At 39.4% G+C, this 23,576-nt stretch overlaps 1 protein-coding gene across 1 annotated transcript in view; it reads right to left on the bottom strand.

Annotated features, from left to right (window-relative positions):
- The window catches only part of GPC3 (glypican 3), a 460,444-nt gene that overhangs the window by 147,676 nt on the left and 289,192 nt on the right, over nucleotides 1-23,576 (bottom strand). The window contains exons 4-5 of the mRNA XM_005906523.3: nucleotides 12,604-12,737; nucleotides 1,604-1,729 (exon numbers count right to left, since the gene is read on the bottom strand). Coding sequence (XP_005906585.2) covers nucleotides 1,604-1,729; nucleotides 12,604-12,737 — 260 coding nt within the window. The remainder of the gene's footprint in view (nucleotides 1-1,603; nucleotides 1,730-12,603; nucleotides 12,738-23,576) is intronic.

Genomic DNA, 23,576 nt, shown 5'->3' with positions numbered 1-23,576 from the left:
TAGCATGATAAATATACACCCCATTCCCATTGTTTCAGGTCAGTACAAAGCTTAGTTGAGAAACAAGCTGTTTTCAGGCCTATGTTCTACTTTGCCCTGGGAAGAGGAGGGGTGGTGGGGGAAGGTAGAAAGAAGAGAACTAACACCAACTGAGCTTCCAGTATGTGCCTGCCTGCTAGGGGCTTTATCTCACCTGCTAGTTACAACAATACTGGGAGATACCCCTTTCTTACAGAAGAGGATCTTGACACTTTCTGGGTGAAGTGACTCACCCAAGACCACACCGAGTCAGTAGCAGAGCTGAGATGAAAACCCAAGTTCATGTGGCTCCAAAGCGTTCCTCTGTCCATGGCATTACACCACTAATTAATTCCATTTAGCATCATTATTAATTATCCTATGTCTGGATATTGGGTTCTGCTAGAATGTAAAGGTCTTCAAAGCAAGTAACTTGCCTGTCATCTTGTTCATCTTCATACCCCTAGCACCCACCTCAATGCCTAATGCATAGTATCTCAAAACATAATCATAAACATCAATCTCAAAACATAAATGTTGAAGGTATGGGTGAATGAGTGGATAAGGAAATAAAACACACAGACTGTTGGAACTAGTGCTACTTTAACCCAACCACCTCAGTTCTTGCCTCAAGTCACTTGCCCTGGGTTAAACAACTGGCCAGTGAAAAATTCAGAACTTGCACCCAGGTCTCTTCTGTACTCCCCTCTATAATATGCTACCCCTTGCACACACATTTTTGAAAGCATGTTCATCCACCCCATTATGGAGTTTCCTAAGCATTGTACCCTCCTGATTTAATTCTTTAATTGTAAGCCATTTTCTACACATACAAAGCAATGGCGGTCAGGAATATCACTAACCCGCTAGAATGAAGGCTCCTAGAGGATAGAAAAATTTGCCTGTTCTGTTTACTTCTACATGAGAGGCACTTAGAAAATGCTCAGTAAATATTTGCTGAAAAAGAATATATATTATTTCCTTTCCAGCGATTAGCAAATTCTTCAGAGATGACAAATGTTAGTACAGATAATACTAAGAAACACTCAAAGAATCAAACATTTCAATAAAAATGATGTGAAATGGTACTCCTCCTTCCCTCCCCTTTCTTCTTTTCTCCATCTTCATCTATAACACAGGGGGAAATAATGCAATTTCATAGGATTGACATAAGGATAGAGAGTTAACACATACAAGCACTTAGCATGGTGCTTGATATGTAGTTCATTCTCATAAATAACGACCATTAGTACAAATATGATTTCTTTAAATCAATCAATCAATAAGGGCCCACATAATGAGAAGGTGGAAGAAGCCAAAGACCCACAGAAAAAAGACTTGCCTTATGCTTACCATTTGTAAAATGTACCTGAATCCATAGTTCTCTGTGCGCTTCAAAGTTTGTAAGTTCTATGAGGGCTGTAAGTTATAGACAGCATGTGCCATGTCATAGATGTTCATGTGTATGTTTTTTTCTATTATTTTTCTCATGAAATTAATGGAGAGAAGACATAACTAAGCCTGAGATGAGCATATGATGAGTATTTCTCATATACTGCTATATTTAACATTCAAAAAAGATTACCTCTCCACGAGTTCTTGTCCATTCCAGCAAAGAGTGTCATTTTCAGCCACAGGGCTATGGCTGCAGATGTAGCCAGGCAAAGCACTATAGAAGCTGATGAAAGATTTTAACTTCTGAATTAGTTCCCTGAAAGAAAAACAAAACATCTGTGCATAAGACGCAAGTAAACCCAGTATGAGGAAAGTTTAATTTCCTTATCAGCATGACAGAAAGGCTCTGCCAGGCTGATTAGAGCAATAAATGATTTTAAAAGACATTCTTGGCTACAAGGTCACAATTTAGGTTTTTTTTAAAATCAATAAAATGATATTAGAAAAAAAAGTTGCCTGCCATATAAGGTGCTATTCCTATCAGGAGGATGATTTAATTCTAACATCCATTTTCTAACACGTTCAGCTTCCATTTTTCATTCAGATGCTGTTACCTACATTCTCAAAGGTGCAGATTACAAGGCACACTGAAGCGCTACATATCTTTTGGCTTCTGAGTGTAATTGAGTGCATTGATTGTAATTTTCAATGCTATTACCCTAGAGATGGCCCCTTTCCATATAGACTCTGGCTATTAGTTGCAGATCAGAATCGCAGGGTGCTCAGAGCAGTATAAGCTCTATGAAATTCTCCTGACAATGTCATCAGAGAAACTCACATCTGCTAGAGGAGGAAGGTTTCTTTGTTCTTTGTTTGTATATTGTGGTTCCTATAAGGGGGTTGGGAGGGCTCTTAGTATATTTTATATATTTGCTCTGGCTTTCATGTTATAGGAGTGCGTGTGAGAGACAGACACACACAGAGAGAGAGAAAACATATTATATATGCAAACATGCATAAACACACACCCATAAATACCCTGCAAAATTTTTGGCCTATTATCTTCTTTCAGATGTACATGAACACACAAAATAAGACACTATAGACTGGAGGGAAGTGTATATGCTTATAAAGAAATACTAAACTATCTATGCAAAAGATGTCCAGTGGTAAACAAAGTAAAATACTCTTTATTTTCTAAAGCAATATTTCTAGTATCGATAGAAAGGAAATTAAAGAGTACTTCCTGTATCCAAGTTTATCTTAAGTCTCCACTAAGTTTTTAGAGAGTCTCACTAGGGAATTTCCTGGCAGTGGAGTAATTATTCAATATTGTCTCCAGGCTAAGAATGGACTGACCTGATATACAGGCCTCTGGAGGAGCTAGAGGCCTGAATCTCATTTGGACACTGGTGAGAGCCCAGAAATGCCTTCTGGGGGTTGTTCTCAGATTTGGCTAAAAGAAGAAGACTGGTGGAAATTATTTTCTTGCATTTAATGCCATTTTCCATTTTATTACCATAAGACGACTCATTTCAACTAATGATTCAGAGGAAGACAGAGAGAATGCGTGCTTACAATACTTGGCACATCTTCAGAAAGGCTCGAATCACAGTAAAGCCAGGGTGATGGACAAAACAACTGGGGAAGGGCTATTGAGACATATATAACTCCTGATACCCCAACAGTTACTTCCTGTTATGCTCAAACTCTCTCATAGCCTACTCCTGGTGGCTGCGCTTCGTCAGTCTCCAAAGTGAAGAGGCTCAGTATAGGGCTCTGAACATAAAAGTCAACATTATAGTTTCTCACAGAGGAAAAAGATGCGTTCAATTAACGCTAATAGGGGAGATGCTCCGTTTTACAAGGTAATAATACGGTTCCCAAGAGTGGAAATTGAAAGACTAAAGGCTGAGGCCGAGTAATTCCCCTCCTTACACGAGGAAATGGAATATGGCTATTAGTCTATGAGAAGTGATGGCCATCCCTTTAATGAAAGTTTCCCTTAGGCCTCCTCCTACCTCCAAATTCTCTCTCACTAACATAGCGCTGGCAAGAAAAATTGAACTCATAGCAAAGCCTTCCCGTTTGACTTTTCTAGAAGTTTAAAAAAAAAAAACTCAGCATAACACTCTGAACTGCTTCCAGCCTCCCAACTCTTGGAGTCTTTTTCTTGGCTGATCATAAAGATCACTGACACACTGGAGCAGATTCAGAGAGGGTCTATCTAAGTGTTGAGGGGACGAAGGGCTGTGATAAACCTAAGACCTCCCACTTTAATATGGAAAGATATTACTCGGTTGGGTCAAGATAAAAGTCTAAGAAAGACACAAGGAATGTAAATAATGTCTGGCTCATTAAAACTGTAGAACTTAGGGAATCTCTCTGACACTTGAACAAGGTAGCCTGGGGAAATAAAAGATCATCTTACTTCACAGAGTACTCATTACCTCCATAGGACATACACGATGGATCTAAGAGACTGTATTTTTAAAACTTGTTCCTGAATTAGTTATTTTGAATTTAGAACACAGTATCATCTACGAGCTATGATATAATGATGGTTGGCTTCTCAGGACAGCCCCTTAAAACTTATTAGGAGTAGTAGCTAAGAGCACTGATTTTGGAGTCTAACTCATATGAGTTTCAAATGCCAATTATTCCCTCACTTACTTAACAGGAAAACCTTACTAGACAGACTAAACTTCTCTGAGGCTTAGTTTCTTTATTTTAAAATGAAGCAAACGATAGGTTGCTGGGATGATTAAATGAGACAATGCATGTAAAGTGCTTAGCATAGTACCTGGCACAGAATAATACCTTACAATGTTAGCCATTTGGCAATTTATTTCCATTATTATGAGCCTGTAGAATATAAATATATAATCTATAGAAATATATATTATATTCCAGATAAACTTATATATGCAAGATAATTAAGCTTTTTCAAGTCCCAGATAACTTTATATACACAAGATAAATAATATTTCATCTGTTAAAGTGGGTATGAGAAAGTACAACCATGTTCTCTCCCTAAATATTTTTCCTGTTACTCTTTTTCAGAGACTAGCTAGCTATTGGACTGGGTAAATCACTGGACTAATCTGGTATAGCAGTTTGGATGGTCTTTACTTGGTAGCAAAGTGGTGGTGGCCTTCAAAAGGATTCGTGTCTAAGAATCTGATGTTGAATTTTAAAAGGTAGATTAATCATCAGGTGGGATACCAAGGGGGGAAGGGAAGAGGGAAGGGATGGATTGGGAGATTAGGGTTGGCATATATACACTGCTGCTGCTAAGTCGCTTCAGTCGTGTCCAACTCTGTGCGACGCCATAGACGGCAGCCCACCAGGCTCCCCAGTCCCTGGGATTCTCCAGGCAAGAACACTGGAGTGGGTTGCCATTTCCTTCTCCAATGCATGAAAGTGAAAAGTGAAAGTTTAGTTGCTCAGTTGTGTCCAACTCTTCGCGACCCCATGGACTGCAGCCTACCAGGCTCCTCCGTCCATGGGGTTTTCCAGGCAAGAGTACTGGAGTGGGGTGCCATTGCCTTCTCCCATATATACACTACTATGCATAAAATATATAACTGATGGGAACCGACTACATAGCACAGGGAACTCTATTCAATACTCTGTGTAATGGCCTATATGGGAAGAGAATCTAAAAATGAGGGGATATATGTATATGTATATCCGATTCACTTTGCTGTACAGCAGAAACTAAGAACAATGTAAAGCAGCTATATGCCGATTTAAAAAAAGAATTGAGATTCAAAAACAATTAAAAAATTTTTTTAAATAAAAAGATATGTTAATCGTCAGGGAAATGTAAATCAAAACCACAGTAAGATACCACATCACCAGCATGACTATAATAAAAAAAGACAGGAAGTGAAGAAACTGGAACTCTCACACATTGCTGGTGGGAATGTAAAATAGTGAAACCACTGCGGAAAAGAGTTTGGTGGTTTTTCACAAAGTTAAGCATAGAGTTCCCACATGACCCAGCAATTCCACTACGTAACAGGTATATACACAAAATAATTAAAAACAAGTACTCCTAATAAGTACATGTACACACCCGCTCATAGCAGTACTATTAACAATAGCAAAAGGCAGAACAAGACAGATGTGCATCAACTGATAAATGGATAAATGATTACATATTCCATATGATGGAGTATTATTCGGTCTTAAAATAAAAAAAGTATTCCTACATTCTATAACAGAGGTGTACCTTGAGAACATTACGCTAAGTGAAAGAAACCAGTCATGAAAGACCACATAACGATTGATTCCATTCATGTGAAATGTCCAGAATAGGCAAATGGAGAGAGACATAAGGTAGATCAGTAGTTGCTTTGGGCTGGGACAGATGAAAGCTGGGGAACGACAGCTACAGGGTATGGGATTTCTTCTGAAGGTGACAAAAACGTTCGAGAATTCATTGTGGTGAGGGTTGTACAACTCTGTGACTATAGTAAAAACAGCTGAATTACATACTTTAAATGGATGAATTGTATGGTGTGTGGATTATATTTCAATAAAGCTGTTATTGAGACATAACTCCAGAAAAGCTACAAGGTGAAATATGTCTTAGAGAAAGAGAGGGCTTGTCTACAAGAGAGAGAGACTCCTTGAAACAGTGGAAAGAGACAGTCAGGAGAGCTGGGAAAGAGCCAGTTTGGATGGACTTGAAAAAAAGATAAGGGTGAAGCGTGAGAAAAGAAATTGGTAAGAGCAGCAAAGAATGGTTAAAATCTATTTCTTCCATCTTAGAAAATGAACTCTGCTGCTTTTTTCTCATTATAAAAGAAAAATGTATGTTCACTATTGAGAATTTATAGAATATAGAAATGCAGAAAGGAAAAAACCCTCTTGTTTATAGTCCTACCAGCCAGAGATAATCATTGCTAATATTATAGAACATAGACATGTAAAAGAAGAAAAAAATCTCTTATTTATAGTCCTACCAGCCAGAGATAATCACTGTTAATATTTGGATATATTTCCTTTGTAGACTTTCCTCTCCAGAAAAGTTTTACTGTTATTTCTCTAAAACCTATTCTTCTTGATAGGCTATTCACTGAGTTCTTTTTGGTTCTCAGTGTATATTACCCCCATTAGAATCCACCGAGAATCCAGGGTGGGTTTGGTATACAAAGAACATCAAAATGATGAAATAAATGCTTGTTCTCAAGTAACCCCCAGGACCTGCGGGATGAGGCAGTAGCTGCTCGATGAAAACAAGGAGCAGGGCTCTAGCGCATCTAGAAAACTGGCCAATACTTCACAGTCCCCACATACAGCTTTTCGGTTCCAAAAGACTGAGAAAATAAGTCTTGGTTTCCAAAAACTTTGATTTTTTAAAAGAAAGCCAGACGTTACATTTTTCAGGATAGAAGACTTTCTAAACTGATGGAGAGTTGATGACACCACAGCCCCCAAAGTAGCAGAGTAGGACAGAAGCAGTTTACTGCCTACTGGGTTTACTGGGCATCTCTTTCTCCTCTTCTTTGTCACTCCTTCCTACACTTGTTCTGGCATGGGAACTAAGTATATTTTACTTTTATCTTTTCTTAAGTAACTTTCTGTCTCCCTGCTTATACTAGTAAGTTTAGAAGGAGATGAGTTGAATATTTTATTTCTTTAAAGAAAGATACCTAAAACTAAATTGACATATTAATTACCCACGTGTGACTCAGTTCAGATTTCTTTTCTTTGTGCTAGTAGCACATGACAGACAATAGAAAAATCTCCACTCATGAAATAAGGCAGTCTGCTCAACTGAATTGTCTCTGGTTAAAAAAAAGAAAAAAGTTTGGACAATTAGTTGCCTGGAATGGAAAAAACAATTTAATTGAAGGGAATGTTCTTTGATTCCAATTCCACTTTATTCTAATCATACATGTCAAACATATCATTTGACATATAAATAGTGGAGCCATAGGCTCTCGCTTGGGACAAACCCAATGCTTGCTCACAGCAGTCTACTCAGGAAAAAGAGTCTCTTCAATGTGTTAAATGTGGAACTAAAGGAGAGGGCCCCTTTGCATGCACGAACTATTTTGAAATGTTGCAGATGGGCACACGTGATCTTCCCTGGGGTCTCCCACCATCCTCAAGAGGAGCGTCCCCTTCTTGAGTTGTGGGGGAGGGGATTCCCTTGGCTTTCTTGCAATGATTTGCTTGGGCCAGGCATCAAAGCAGCACTAATTGGAAACCACTGCCAATAAAAACAGCCTTTCATCCCCAACTGCAGATCTTGAACTTTTCTCCTTTATCATTAGGACTTTTTTTCTTAATATAAAATAATACGAGCTCAAAAAAATTGAAAACACAAAAAAGCATGTAAACTAAAATAATTATCATTAGAATGATGCAGAATCATGCTTAATTCTGCTGCCGAGAACCTTTCACAGTCTGACGCTAAACTATCATTTTCTACCATTCCAAAGACTAGCCCAGACTTTCTCTCACACTGTTCCCTTTGCCTGGAACACTCTTTTCCTTCTTTCATTTGTAGAATTGCTGTTCTTCCTTCAAGGCCCTCCTTAAGAGTTACCTTTTCACAAGAGAGCTGCTAACTTCGCCATCTATGCTGCTGCCATTCTTTTGTACATAGCTCTGTTTCGGTACTCACCCATCAATGTATCAAAATTGTGTGTCTCTGTCTCCCTAACTAGGCTAGAAGCTCCTCCTATTTATCAGAGCCTAATCCTTATACCAACATAGATGGTGCTGACAAATGTTGAAAGCACCTGAGTTCCATTTTGGGCAGAATGACTTGTACCAGATCTGAAACTCATTGATTCATTTAGGACATGTTTTGTTGTTTTGTTCAGAGGGTGGAAGGCACCACTGAGCTTACAAAGCTGCCCGGCCAAACCAGAGCAGCAATCGGAGAGGCAGTGGGAGTAAGCATTGATTTTGGACCAGGGAGCTGAGATCAGCTTTTGTTCTTTCCTTTCTAGGTCATTACTAGTGTCACCTAATCCATTGCCCCTTTAGGCCAAGTCAGAGAGGAAAGGGAGGAGGGGGAGTGCAGGACAAGGAAGGCTGGAATACATAGATGTAATTTCATGAGGGTAGAGGGACCATGTGACTTTCTCACGGGTTAGCAGTTGGGCCAGAAGCTTGGTATGTAGATGCTGAATGGACTATATTCAACTACAGATTTTGTGTTTGGAAAAGGGAAAGATAGTGCTCATGTCATAAAATACCAAACTTTGGGGGGATATGCAAATGACAAGGTAAGTAGTATCATAGGGGAAGTGGTGAAAGAGACATTCATTGGAGCAAAGGAGGGTCAGACTGACATCTGAGATGTGCTAAAAATGTTCGAGTTGGAAAGGGCTGTGAAAATATCATTTCTTCTATTGTGATTGTCCTACTTGTACATCTTGTCCTATCCTCACTGGTTGAAATCTGATGACAGATATTTTCAATATTTGTATCTCCAAGGATTGCTGAGTCCCATACTTAGACCACCAGTTGAGTTATCAAATCGCCTTTAAATTGAACTAAGCAATTTCTAAGATTAGTTGTGTGTTGCAAACTACCCAGTTGGGGGCAGACAAAACAAACAGATGATTTCTGAATGCTACCAAAGGAATCCTGCATTTCTTTGTGTGTTTTTATTTTAATAAGGCAATGGAGCTTTTCAACTCATCATCAGATTCAGACAGCTTGCTTACAACCTCCACAAACTGAAAGCTACAATAGGGCTCCTTTCCAATTATCAGAGGATGGCCCTGGAGCATGGGTGTGAGGGGTGCTGGAGGCACAGATATTTTTTGGATAGTGTGAAATGCTGTGCAGAACAAAAAGAGAAATTTACAAAGGTGCTACCACTCTGCCCAAACAAGCCCTCTTAATAACATCAGATTGCAGGGGGCAGTGCATTTAGCAAGAGAGCATCTTAACCTTCAATTCTCCACTCTCCCTAAGAGGGTTTACAATGCCTATTTGAGAGAGTTAAATGAAATCAGATACTCTCCTGTTGCTTTGTTTTCTTATTCCGGCAGAGAATTCAGAAAGAAGGGCTCCATCTCAGTTTTGCTTCAGTTTGCAAAAAAGATGAGAAGCATTATGGGGTGGGCTCATGTTTCCAACACCCAAGGAGTCCTACCTGACTGCAACTTAACTCAAGTCTACAGGTTTTGACATTTTTCTCACTACCCTTTCTTTTCTTTGGGGGTTAGCAACAAATTCAAAAATGAGTTTAACAAAGTGCCAAATCTGGGTGCTCAGCCAGGAACTCATTTACCAATTTTTTTCTTTTCCCTGGAGGAATCAACACCCATAGAGCTCTCCCCAATAAGGCAAAAGGGAATGGATCTCACAGAGCCCAAGATAGAAGGCAGCAGGATCTTAATAAACCTATTTACTTATAAGTGTGTTTAGGGTGACAGAGTAAACTCAAAATGTGACTGGAATAGTGTGCTATTTTGAAAAAGCTTTACATGTGATTCTGTTACAAATTAATACAGCACATCTCCCATGAAGCCTCCACTCTACCTGGGCAGAGCTCTCCCCTCCCCTGTTGGCTGCCTCCATAGACTCTGCACATTCTTTTGCACTTATAAAACTGGTTTGAAATTATTTGTACTTAAGTCTATTTCCACATTAGACTGACTTGGCAGAGCAGACTGTGTTTTGACTTTCAGTGCCCAGTATACATTTTGGCACATAATAGGTGTTTCCCAAATTTCTGAACTGAACAACAGCAGTAACAACAAAATATATATATATACACATACATGCACATACATACACACATATATACACACAGTACTATATATGTAATTTATATTATTCTGTAAATAAAAACAAATATAACAAACAAACATTATAATTTCTGTTTCATTTTATGTATTATTTATAAATAATACATAATATTATATAAATTCCTCATTTCAGTGCAATATGCAAGAGATTTCCATTAGTTAAAGATCAACAAGTAATGTTAATTTCTCGGGTGGTTTGGGCAGAGTGAAAGCAATGGAGAACAATGGACAGGGGACAGACAGAAGCTAAAAAGGGCCTCGAGAAATGCCTTAATTTCGTCTTCCCAGAAAGACAAAAATTTCCCAAAGAACCCCTTTGCTATGTGGAAATGGTTCTCAGAGTACTCTGGTGCCAGGACCCCTGAGATGGTTTTAAATATGTCCAAGGACTTTCTCAGTGGTCCAGTGATTAGGACTCCACACTTCCACTGCAGGGAGCGCAGGTTTGATCCCTGCTCGGGGAACTAAGATCCTGCATGCCTTGCGGCACTGCCAAAATAAAAAATATGTTTACAAAATCTTTGACACTCCTCTATTCAAGAGGTGGAGCTCAATTTCCCTCCCCTTGCACGTGGACTAGAACTGGTAACTTGTGTTTAACAAATCAAATACATCAGAAATGACAGTGTATCACTTCCGAGACTAGGTTGTAAGAAACATTGCGGCTTTCTCCTTGCTCTCTCTCTTCCATGGCTCACTTATTCTGGGAAAGTCAGCAGTCGTGTTATAAGGACACTCAGAAGGTCCGTGTGGTAAGAAACGGAGGCCTCCTTCCAATCAACTAACTTGTTCCACGTGTAAATGAGTCCCCTTGGAGGTGGACCCTCCTGCTTCCCGTCACCTGTCAGCGGACTGCAGCTCCAGGAAACACCTTGACTGAAATTTCTTTGAGACTAAGGAGCACCCAGCTAAGCTGCTCCCAAAGTCCTGACAGAAACTGGGAGATAATAAATGTTTGTTGTTTTAAATACCTATGTTTTGCTGTCACTTTTTATATAGCCCTAGATAACCAACACAACCCAAAAGGTTCTTAAGAATTATTGAGGACCCCGAAGAGCTTTTGTTTACATGATATATAGTGACATCTACTGTTTTAGAAATTAAAACTCAGGAAAAAAATTTTAATTTATTATTAATTTTAAACCCAGTCTTGATATGTTAGCATAAATAACATTTTAATGAAAAAAGTGTGAAAAGCAGTAAAGCTTTTGTGTTTTTGCAAAATATCTTCGCTGCCTGGCTGAACAGGAGACAGCTAAATTTCGGCATTGGTTTCTGTATTTAATGTGTTGTCATATATTATTTTGGTTGAAGTGTATGAATAAAAACCAGCTTCACACAGATATGTAGTTAGTAAAAGGAAGATCTTACACACCTCTGAAAGAGTTTCTGGGACTCCCTGAGTTCTCAAATCACACTTCAAAACTGCTACTCTAGGGAAACTAGAAATGTATTAGGTTGGAAGTCAACAAAGAAAATGGGACTTCCTGAAATGCTTTGGAGGACTGTCTCTCAAGTGGCCTTACTGCCCTCTCTCACTCTAAACTGTATCATATATGCTTAAGAGTTGCCATTTCAAAATCTCCTGTAGTAAATGGGTATGAAAGAAAATAACTTAGTCCAAATCTGAGACTGTTACTTATTTCATCTCTTAATTTTCCATCTCTAGGCCAATCTCTCCCAATCCTCTCAAAGTCATCACAAGGCTAAACTCATGTCTAGCTATTCCTGAGCCAGTGGCAGGGTTGGCTACTGGTGCAGTCCTTTTGGGGAAATCAGTTCAAGATTTGCACTGAACTTCCCAATCCAGTTTTTACCCTTTATAGGTAAGCATGAAACTATAATAGGGAAGGAGGGAATCCGGATGGGGGAGGGAAGAATGAAAAGAATAAGAAACTTTAATTTGGTCCCTCAACTGCTGTCTTAAGGAACTGAAACCAAATCCTTCATTTCATCATTCTTAAAAGAGTGTGTAGAGTGTACACTGTAGGTGTGTACACATCAGAGTGTCTTGCCAGTTTCTCTTTGGTGAACTCACCCCAGACTCAATGTCTGGGAATTGGGAAAGACACAAACCAAGCCATGGAATTGTGAGACCAGATCATAAATAAAAAAGGTTTTGCTTAATCAATAAAGATCTTGGGAAATCTATTCCACTCTGTGTTGCTGTACTGGATATTTACATATGGTAAATTTACATTTAAATATGGCTTGGATATAATACAATATCTTTTTTCTTTTAACATTAACAGAGGATAGAATTTAATTAATTGAATACTCTACTCAGAAGAACTAAATAACATGTATTTAAGAAGCTTCACTCCAGTGGTTTTTGATCTTAAAACACAATTGCTAATTGTATGCTGAAATCTAGAAGGAAAAAAAAAAAAAACCCTCTCACCTTCTTCGGCTGGATAAGGTTTCTTCACGTTCTACACGAGCAACTTTTAATACCTTCTTGTCAATAAATAGATCTTCAGGATAATAAGCAGATCTATATTGACGTTGTTGAGAATGGGCACATAACTTGCCAATCTGAAAAAAGAAATGCAATATAATTATATGATACTTTCACAGATATGATAGTAGAAACAAATTCTGAAAAGCACTTCAATTTCTTCCCCAATTTCTTTTTAAAGAGCAGAACGAAGCTATTACTGGAGTCAAAAAAGGTGATACGCTTTTAAGGCAAAGAACCAGGAAGGCTGAAGACCGGCGGGGGCACTTTGGGTGCAGTCTATTCACAGATTTCCTCAGATGAAAATGCCTTATTTCTATAGTGAAGTACATGTTAGAAAGGACCCTCTACACAGGACTTATGCTACTGATACCTTTCAATGGCACTTGATATTTATCCCTAGGAAGTTCACAAATGGAAACTTTCAAGTTTAGGAAGGTTTGGTGTAGGAAGTGAAGGGGTGTGTGGGAGATGTACAGAGTAGTCTGTTAATAGAAGAGCAACCTCCTGCACACAAAGTGATCCGATTCTTCTGAGCATTTTGCTAGCTCTTTTTAAAATTATATAAATCTCAGGTGTACAGCATTAGAATTTAAAGCTTAGCTCTATTATACTCAGAGCAATGATAAAAATGGCATCAGCTTTCTTATCTCAAATCTAAATGATTTGGTGAAAATATTTGTAGATTTGTTATTTGTTCATTTTCAGTCAAAAGCCTGAATAAACTTCTATATAAGTAAGTATGAATATTAACATATGTTTCCCTTTGTGCCAGATGCTATGCTTCGTTTCCTTGTGTGTTATTTTAATAAGGCAACTCACTGTGTGCTAAGTCGCTTCAGCTGTGTCCAGGTCTTTGCGACCCTAGGGACTGGAGCCCATGAGGCTCCTCTGTCCAGGGGATTCTCCAGGCAAGAATACTGGAGTGGGGTATCGTTTCTTTCTCCAGGGGATCTTCCTGACCCAGGGACTGAACCTATGTCTCTTTACATCTCTTGCATTGGCAGGTGGGTTCTTCACCACTAGCGCCACCACTTAATTAGGCAGAGGGCTTTTCAATTCATAATCAGATTCAGACTTCCCATTTTATAGCTGAGGAAATTGAGGCTCAGAGAGGTGATGTGACTTGCCTGAGACAAACAGGCAGTGGATTCACCATCTGCCTTGGAACCTACATGTCTGACTTCAAAGCTAATGCAACATCGCCTTCCAAGAAGATGATGCTTGGTTTCCAGTTGCTTACATTCTATGTTTGGGGATAAGAAAGAATTCCCCATTCTCAAAAACATAGACAAGGTTTAAATATAGATTGTATACTTTAGGAAAAATACTAGAGATACCTTGTGAAGACAAAGGTTATATCTTTGTCAACTTCTATACCTCCATGGAATTCACATTGGATTTTACACACGGTTAGGCATTTAGTAAAGACATAATTGAAGTGAATTGAAGGAAAATCCTGGTATCTGATCTGGCATACCATTCTACCGAGAGGCCATGGGCTCTGAGTGCTAATCCCAGCTTTTGGATTTCTGAAGATGGTCCTGATCATATTCACTAAGTTATCAATCTCTTAATAAAGGGACAAATAGCATATAGCTGGTATAGCTTTGGAAAGTTATCCATATATAAATGAATTTTTGAAGTATAAAAAAATTTAGAATCCACAGTAATATCACCTCCATTTATGAAAGACAGCACCTATATAGCATGATATTCAGACCACCTCTTCTCAATAGTTTATCTTAATGAGAATAAAACAAAAGTTGCAGACATTTTAAAACACTCCATTTGGCTTTGGAATGTATGATACTGAATTTTTCAGATGTGTTTATGTAATGCCACTTGACTTGGGCTAATTAACTTCAAATGAAGAGTCTGTATTCTCTGAATTCGCCCCATTTGGTGGCAGTCTGGTAGGGTACTTTAGGCAGGGGCTGCCTGGCTGCACTGGGGAGTTAAATTTTAAGAACTTACATAATGCAGCTACAAATAACCGAGTGCAGACTGTGCATCATAAAATTATGTCCTTAGACACATACGCATTTCTTTGTTAAACTGCAGATGACCGTTCATGGAACAAAATCTTGATTTTCCTTCCATAAATATCTATTTATGACTCTGTGAACACATATCAATGTTAGAGTTTATTTCAAAGAGATTCAAGTATTCTAATCATCACATTCAGGAGCACAGGACACACTTTCTTCATCGACACCTGCTTCAAATCCAGCACCAAAATCACAATCTTTCACACATCTTGCACAGTAACTTGCCTACTTGCAACCCACAGCTGCAAAATCTCCCTCGCCATTGAAAGTCTGCCCTTTGTATCAGTGAATACTAATTGGACCCCAGCAAGACTTTAAAGTTTTGAGTCCCTCCAAATCTACTGGAAAGGGGGGCAGCTGAAGCAGAAGTAGGAAGGTTAAGAACAAATGAGAATGTAGCAAGCCTGCAGTCTGACCTTTCTTCCCAAGCCACCCAATGTGGCATTATCAAGCCGACTTCCCAAGGCTCTGTGTGGGGTAAGGGGCAAACAATGGTATCCTGCCAACACCCCCACTGCCCCATCTGAAATCTGCCACATCTTATCAGACAGGCTGTATTTTCTTCCACAAATCTACCATGAAGCAAATTCTTCTCATATACAAAGCGTTTGTCAAATGTAGACCCCCCTTTGGGCCCTTCTCTCCACATCTTTCTCCTCCACACTGTGTGAGCTGTAGGTGAATATTATGAGCTTATTTTGAGAAGTAGACATAAAAAGAAAACATAATTTACAAAGAGATGCGGTATTCACATTAAAGAGGTCCTTTCAGCTTCCTACTTGGGAAACCTCAGGCTATGCTGAGAGACCTGGCTCTTACTCTATAGCTGCACTTGCTAAAGAAGTCAGCCTCCCAAGTGGCATTTGAGAAATCAGTATCCTGCCCAGGAGTTTTAGACTCTTAAATAAAAAGTGCAGTCCAATTTCTTCTCACTGACTAATGTACCTAGTCAAGGATACCACTGCCTTTAAATCTACTTAGTTGGAGTGAATTTATTGGATACGAAGGTGTCTCTATCAGTAGACCGGGAATATAAAACCTTTTTGTTCTCCATGAACTGTGATTCCTAATGGTGCCTTTATTTATGCGCCAGAACCTGTGGCAGGGAAAGCAATAGTGCTCTGAAGTGTTATAAGATCCAAAGTGTTAGAAGAAGCCAGGGCCTCTGAGCATATCCAGGCCAGCGGGTCGTTGTTGGTTCTAGGAACTCTCAGGTGACAAAAAACTCAGACTTGATCTTTCCCTCTAACCAGAGTCCAGAAGCACTGGCTTTGCACATACCTGGAGAATATACACTGCTGGGCCCAGCAAGGTATTTGTAAGTAAGAGCCCAGTAGACTGGACATCAGGAAGTGTGGCCTACAACCCCACTTCCACCTGTCACTGAGGGAAGGACTTCCTTTTGACCTCCCATAGTTCCAATCCACCTTTAACTCTAGTCTCAAAAGAGGAAGGTGTGGTATTTGAAGTGCCATATTTTATTCTGGGCTCCTTTGAGAATGTGGGGATTCCTTTCCCAGTAGAGTACTTTACCGAAGATTTTGAAACTATGCCAAGCATTTGGGTTTGATGCAATTCACACATACACCCCATAATCAACATGTCAAGAAATGCAGATACTCTACTGATTAAATTCATTCTCAGGCTCCCATTCATTGTTGGTTCTAGGAACTCTCAGGTGACAAAAAACTCAGACTTGATCTTTCCCTCCAGATGGCTGAGCAGAGAAAGAGGGTCTGTTGTAAGCTTCTCATCAACATCAATGCCTTGCATTTGTAACATAATCTCTCTCTCCAGCCTGGTGCTTCACAGGAAACCTCTCCACCCATTCCCTATTGTATCCAGTGAGTCCTACCACAGTGCTCCGAGGCATATAGTACAGGTATTATTGACCCTATCTTAAAAGATAAGGAAACTGAGGCTCACAAAAGTTAAGCAACTAAAACAGAGTCAAATGCCTAGTAAATGGCAGAGCCGGGGACTAGAAGCCAGATCTGTCTGACTTTAAAACCTATGGTTTTGTTTTTGCTTTTCCCCCCCATACCATGGATTTCTATCAAAAGGATTGACTCTGAGGCTTGGTGTGGCCTGGTTCCATAGTTATGTGGACATCCCACCCATAACTGCAGAAAGATAATGATTATGAAACCTCTAAAACTATACTTCAAAGAAGGGCTCATTCTTAAAGATCAACAGAAAAGTGATACCCAATTTTGACCAAAGTTTCAGAAAGTATTGCTCATGGAATGATTTAAACTCTTTGACCTGCCAGACAAGATTCATTTCATAACCATACCAAAGCACTGAATGTCAAGTTCTGTTGGATGTGGGAACGTAGTTCTCAAGTAGGTCTAGCCTGCTGCTTACTGCCTGCAGGATATCCCTGGATCCTGCCAGGTCTGTTCTGGTATCTGGCTTAAGTATATCCTTTACAGTTTCTCCCCAAATGGAAATTCCAGGTTAATCCTATGGCTACAAGAATTCAAGAGGTTTAAGCTTTTAGCTATACTGGCCTACATTAATGAGTATCTCTGCCTCTCCCCTACTCTTAACTAGCCCTAACTGCTCTCGATTTAAACATCAGGTGTATGACTTTACATTCTCTTTCTTAAAAAGCAGCTAAGGGGTGGTGGGGTGGCGGGCGGGTGGGTGTGTGTGTGCTTTAACTTATATGGTTCATAACAGAAGGAAGAGCAGGAGGGAAGGGGGAAGAGGAGGAAGGAGAGGAAGCAGCAGAAGTGAAGAGAGAAAAGTTCCCATCACTAAGGCAGTGGCGCGAGCTGAGCCGGCGACGACACATACTGCCCTCAGCAATCTGACCGCTTCTAATTGGTAAGATGGATATCCCACTGACTTCTCCTGTGAGCAGTACAGCTCCTTTCCTCTCAAGAGCTGTGCCTGAGGCCACCAAGACTTGAGGACCTCTAGGGGACCTTTTCAGTTTTATTTAATGACAGAATAACTACTCTGCTAGAATCCAGCTGATGACTGTGGTCGCAAGGAGTGTTTCTCTGAGAAATGTTGCTAAATAATTCATATAAATTTAGTCTTCCATTGTCGATGGATGTAGCAGAATCCTGAAGAATTAAAAATAAAATATCCTATATAGTTATACAATTTAATATTGATTCTGACCCTGCAGTCCACTCTGGTGGAATATTATGTGTGGTCTTTGTTTTAGGGAACCTTGCCATGGATTTTCCCCCCATGCCTGGGGCTGGGGAGAGGGTAGTGTGGAAAGGCCGTAAGGTTCCAGTTAAATGAAAAGAATGAACTTAAGTTCATTTTGTTCAATTGTCTATCATATCATTGTTCAATTTCACTTAATTAAATCTTAAAAGTTTTAAAACAAAATATACATTGAAATTATGTGATATACAACATAAACTTTTAAACAGTAGCAACCATGCCCATTTAACAATTCTACAGGTATAATAAAAATGCTAATATATGTTAATGTTTAGTCTGTGGTTAATGTTTTGTCTTGTTAATTTCCCCAGGGCTTTTATTACTGATTTAAATCTGCCACACTACTCAACTGATTGCACTGCTTCCATGAACTGCATGGAAGTAGCTCAAATGAATACTGATTAACAGAAATGAACAAACATTTGGCTGGGCCAACCATTCTTATTATATGCTTGTAATCATTACATACATTTTCTTACAATGAGATGGGCATGGCAGGCAGTTTCCACTCATTTTTCCTACAGAATATATGCATATGAGTATTAAATTAATTTATAACCTTGTACTTCGGGAAGCACATCATTATTAATTAACTATTGATTGATCAGGATAGAGAGCACAGAGGATAATGAACAGACCTGGGGACAATGTGAGCATTTTATGCTCCCACAGATTTGCTGTGACTCATCATTAATTGCTTGACTATTAAAATAAAAGTTCAGTAATAATCTGTAATGTATTCTGAATCAAGCTATTTTTAAAAATCAGGTGCCACTGTTTGAACATTTCATTCAAGTCAGCTCTTTAAATAAGCTGGAATTTTAAAAAACGGAACTAATGTCCTATAGATCAGTCTGATGTTTAGTTGAACTATATCACTTACAGTAAAAAGAGCATGCAATTTGGAGTCAGGAGACCTGGGTTCCAGTCCCAGTACATCCTCCTACCATTTCAATAACTGTAGAAGAGTCCTTTAATAACCTTCAAACTCGGCTTCCTCGTCTGTAAACTGAAGATAATAATGCCTGCTGTACCTGGCAGTAGTGTGAAGATCAAATAAAATAATGGATGAAAGTGAAATGTCTCCCACATCCAGACAGAAAACTGACTCATTCATTCCATAAGGCAGAACTGCTTACCTTTGGCAGCCCTCTTTGTGAATTAGAATCCTGGCCTAGCTGGTCAGGTACATAGCTACCTATAAGTAATATTTGGAGGAGTTCTTTAAAAGGGGGACTTTGGGGAACTAGTGAAACTGTTTGGTGAGACTGGATCCCCACTCTGAAAGGGAGCCATACTGAGTCTGCCCACATTGTTCATGCATCACAGTCTGATCTGTTTTGCGCTGGGACACCTGGGATATCCCATTCTGTTCTTCAGGGTTCCAATTATTGACGGGTGCTACATGATCTTCGCCAGTTACTCTGTGTCTCTAACTTGTTTACTTGTGTCCATGGGAATGAATGCTGTGAGGAGGCGAAACAGGTTTTAAAAACTCATTTTGTGGAAGAGACTTTTATTTTTAGTAATTTATAACTGTCATAAGTGGATTCTGAGAAGAAACAGAACTGTGCATGTGTGCCTAAAGTTTATGTAATACCAATCCCTTCCCAGCACCAGGAGCCTAGGACTTTATTGTTTAATCACATATGGCCAATATTGTGGGGGCTAAAAGAGAACTCCATGCAGTCAATAAACTCAATACTGAATTCAAACACACTCTTCCAAGTATACTCATCTGCTTGTGCTCCCTGTCCCAGCGAACAGGAATCAATCACCTACTCACAATTGCTCAAGCCAGAAGAAATGAAAGCATTTCTGGTGAATTCTCCCTTTCCCTGACTTCTCTATGTCCAGCCACTAAGTCTTATTTTTTTCTCTCATATAACTTTTAAACTTCTGGGCTTTTCTCTATACTCAGCTTTTAGGATACCATAAACTGCCTCAAGAAACTCCAATACTTTGGCCACCTGAACCGAAGAACTGACTCATTGGGAAAGACTCTAATGCTGGGAAAGATTGAAGGGGAAGGAGAAGGGGACGACAGAGGATGAGATGGTTGGATGGCACCACCAACTCAATGGACATGAGTTTAAGTAAGCTCTGGGAGTTGGTGATGGACAGGGAGGCCTGGTGTGATGCAGTCCATGGGGTCACAAAGAATCGGACACGACTGAGAGACTGAACTGAACTGAAACTGCCTCTTAGAGCAGTGCTTCTCAAACTTGGATATGTATACAAATCACCTGGGATCCTACACAGTTAGATTCGAACACACACAGTATATCTGGGGTGAGGTCTGGGATGAGCAGCAAGGTCCTTGGGCTGCTGCTAAGTCACTTCAGTCGTGTCCGACTCTGTGCGACCCCATAGACGGCAGCCCACCAGGCTCCCCAGTCCCTGGGATTCTCCAGGCAAGAACACTGGAGTGGGTTGCCATTTCCTTCTCCAATGCATGAAACTGAAAACTGAAAGTGAAGTCGCTGAGTCTTGTCCGACTCTTAGCGACCCCATGGACTGCAGCCCACCAGGCTCCTCCGTCCATGGGATTTTCCAGGCAAGAGTACTGGAGTGGCGTGCCATTGCCTTCTCCGAAGGTCCTTGGGCAGTGGTTATCAAAGTGTGGCTCCAAAACAAGCAGCATCAGTATCACCTGGGAACTCATTACAAATGCAAATTTTAAGGCCTGACCTTAAACCTATTGAATCAAAAACCCTGGGAGTAGGGTCTGGCCATCCTCCAGGGGATTTTGATACACTTCAAGTTGGAAAACCACCAGTACATAGATGAGCCCAGCATCCTCTTAATTGGCCTTCCAACCTCCAGTTTTGACCTCTTTCAATTCAGAGGAACCTGACATGCTACAGTCCATGGGGTTGCAAAGCATCAGACACGACTGAGCGACTGAACAACAGCAGCAGATTCATTCCCTTAACAGCAGTTCTCTGAGACCCTCTCAGGAAGTCCTAGAGGTCAAATCTATTATCATAATAGTACTAAGACTTAACTTGGTCTAGTCTCTCACAAATACATTGAATAATTTTCCAGAGACGTCATGTTGTATAATGACATCATTGCTCTGGAATATGTGGGTCTAGATAGCATGTTTAGGGCACAAATATATTTTATTTCAGAGGTTAATTTATTCTCAGTCCTTAGTGCTCTCATTGGCTATTTACTTAGGTTATGCCTACTATAATTTTTGTAACTTCATTATCATTTAATTGTAAAATCCGGAAGCTTTGTGTCTATGTGAAAACACAGGAAGTAACTACAGTTTGTAGTCTTATTTGCAATAATAAACATTTTTGAAAAAGTATTAACTATAAACAAAAATACAACAAAACCTCATTCCTTTGGCCTTATATACATTAATAATTCATCATAGGGTGTACGATTCAACATTTCAGAATAGGATTGTAGTGTGAGCTAAGTTGTAGTCATCTTGAAAATCATTCAGTTTAAAGAAAAAGGAGTAAAAAAAGGAGTTAAATATTTAAAAGAAGTTATGAGCTCTTTAAAAGTCAAAATTTGTTAGAGCTTTTCAAAATAGAAATGGAAAAACAACTGAAGCATAGTTTAGGGTAAGCTGTTATATTACAGTAGCTGGAGAGTTACACATGGGGTGAAGAAACGAATAAACACGGAAGGACTGATATTTGCTCAATGTCTACAGGATGAAGACTCAATAGGAAAAAAAAAATCACACCACCTTCCAATGAAAGAAGGTAACTCACCAAATTAAAGATTAAGCTGCAAACATAAAGATGGAGTTATACCTCCTCAACAGAATTGAGTTTTTGCCTTTCAAATGGACAAGTCTACACTCATGAGCTGGACCTGCTATTTTGCTTATATCCATCCAGTATAACTAATCATCGAAGATCTATGAGAATTTGGGGGAAAAACATGAGCAGTGTGGAAATACTGTGTTGAATAATGTTGAAATTCATGATTTACCTTCAAAAAACTATGAGGGCATTTACATTGATGATGCAAAAGATATAGGAGGTAAAACTGCTGGCAGCTTAGCATGAGTCAGGTTAGAGACACCAAATTCTTAATAGTAGTCACTGTACTTCCCACTGCTAAGCACTTCCGGTTTTTAAAAAAGCCAATTTCACTTACTGCACTTGAAGAAACAGTAAAAATTTGAGTAAATGTTCACCCTTGGAAAGGAACAAAATAAGCCAGTTACTTTAAAGAAAACAACTGACAGTTTGTAACCAATGATAAAATTTGCATTATCAGGGCTCCCAGTTCCACATGTAAGGAGTTTGGAAGTTGCCACTCCATCTAAAAAACAAGTAAGAAGCTAAACAGACTGAAAATTCAACTCTTTCCAGATCTATAAGAGAGGAGGGGAGAGCTGGTAATCCACTACTACCAAGATGAGAGAAACAGATAGCGAATAGAGGGAGTAAGGGCTTACAAAGCACAGACTTAGGAGCAGAAACTGCCTTGGGAACCCAGGGCTGGAGTAGGAAATCAAACTAACTGGCAAACTGCTAGAGGCTCAACAAAGACAACTTTGAAAGTTAAACTCTCCAGAGATACCTAGCCATAAAGGCACCCCAACAATGTGAATTTTACCTTCAGGAGTTTGACCAGCTTCCCATAGTAAATGTCTGAGAAAAAAATTCCTCATGCTTCCAGCATGGAGAAAGGGAAAGGAATCATTTTGAAATACACCAGAGCATTCTGGTCTTCTCAACAAGGCTTGCCCTCAGCAGAAACCAATTAACTAAAGCCTAATGCTATAGGGTATTTTCAGAACCTAACTCACCTGGGCAAGAGAAATACCCAACTCCAGCCCACTCTAGCCATCCTGTCCCACCTAATAGCGGAGGTGGAATTTTAAAAACTGAGAAACAGTTGGGAGGTTTATGCTCCAGAGGCTTAGGCTCATTAAAAGTCCAAGACCTAAATATAAGACTGTAGACTGCCTCCTCTTCCCTACATCTTACTATCATATCATTACAGGCCTATTTATAGCAGTTCCTTTTAACCAGTAGATCATGTCCAGCTATCAAGAAGAAAATTACAAGGCATACTAAAAGGCAAAAAGCACAAATTAAAGAGACAGCAAGATGTAGGAATTATCAGACTGGGAATTTAAAACAACTATGACCTATTAATAATGGATACAGTAAACAGTACCCAAGAACAGATTGGCAATGTAAGCAGAGAGATGGAAATTCTAAGAAAGCCAAAAAGAAAGAAAACTACTAACAGAAATGAAGTATGCCTTTGATGGGCTTATTAGAAGATTGGACACAGCTGAGAAAAGAATCTCTAACTGGAGGATATGTCAACAGAATGCTCTAAAACAGAAAAGCAAAGAGAAAAGAGACAAAAACAATAGAATATCTAACAACTGTGGGGCAACTACAAAAGGTATAACATATACATAATGGGACTATCAGAAGGAGAAGAAAGAACAGAAGAAATATTTAAAATAGTAATGACTGAGAATTTCTCTAAATTAATGTTAGACACCAAATCATAGATACAGAAAGCTTGGAGAACATCTAGCAGGTTAAATGCACCCCCCCAAAAAAAAAAAACACCCCACACATAGGCATACAATTTTCAAAATACAGAAAATCAAAGATGAAGAAAAATTCCTGAAAGAAATCTGGGATGGAGGAAATATCCTACTTATAGAGAAACAAA

This window comes from Bos mutus, chromosome X, assembly GCF_027580195.1.
Source record: "Bos mutus isolate GX-2022 chromosome X, NWIPB_WYAK_1.1, whole genome shotgun sequence".
NCBI classification, from domain to species: Eukaryota; Metazoa; Chordata; class Mammalia; order Artiodactyla; family Bovidae; genus Bos; species Bos mutus.
Note: the sequence above shows the minus strand (reverse complement) of the source record. Positions and strands in the feature narration are given on the sequence as shown.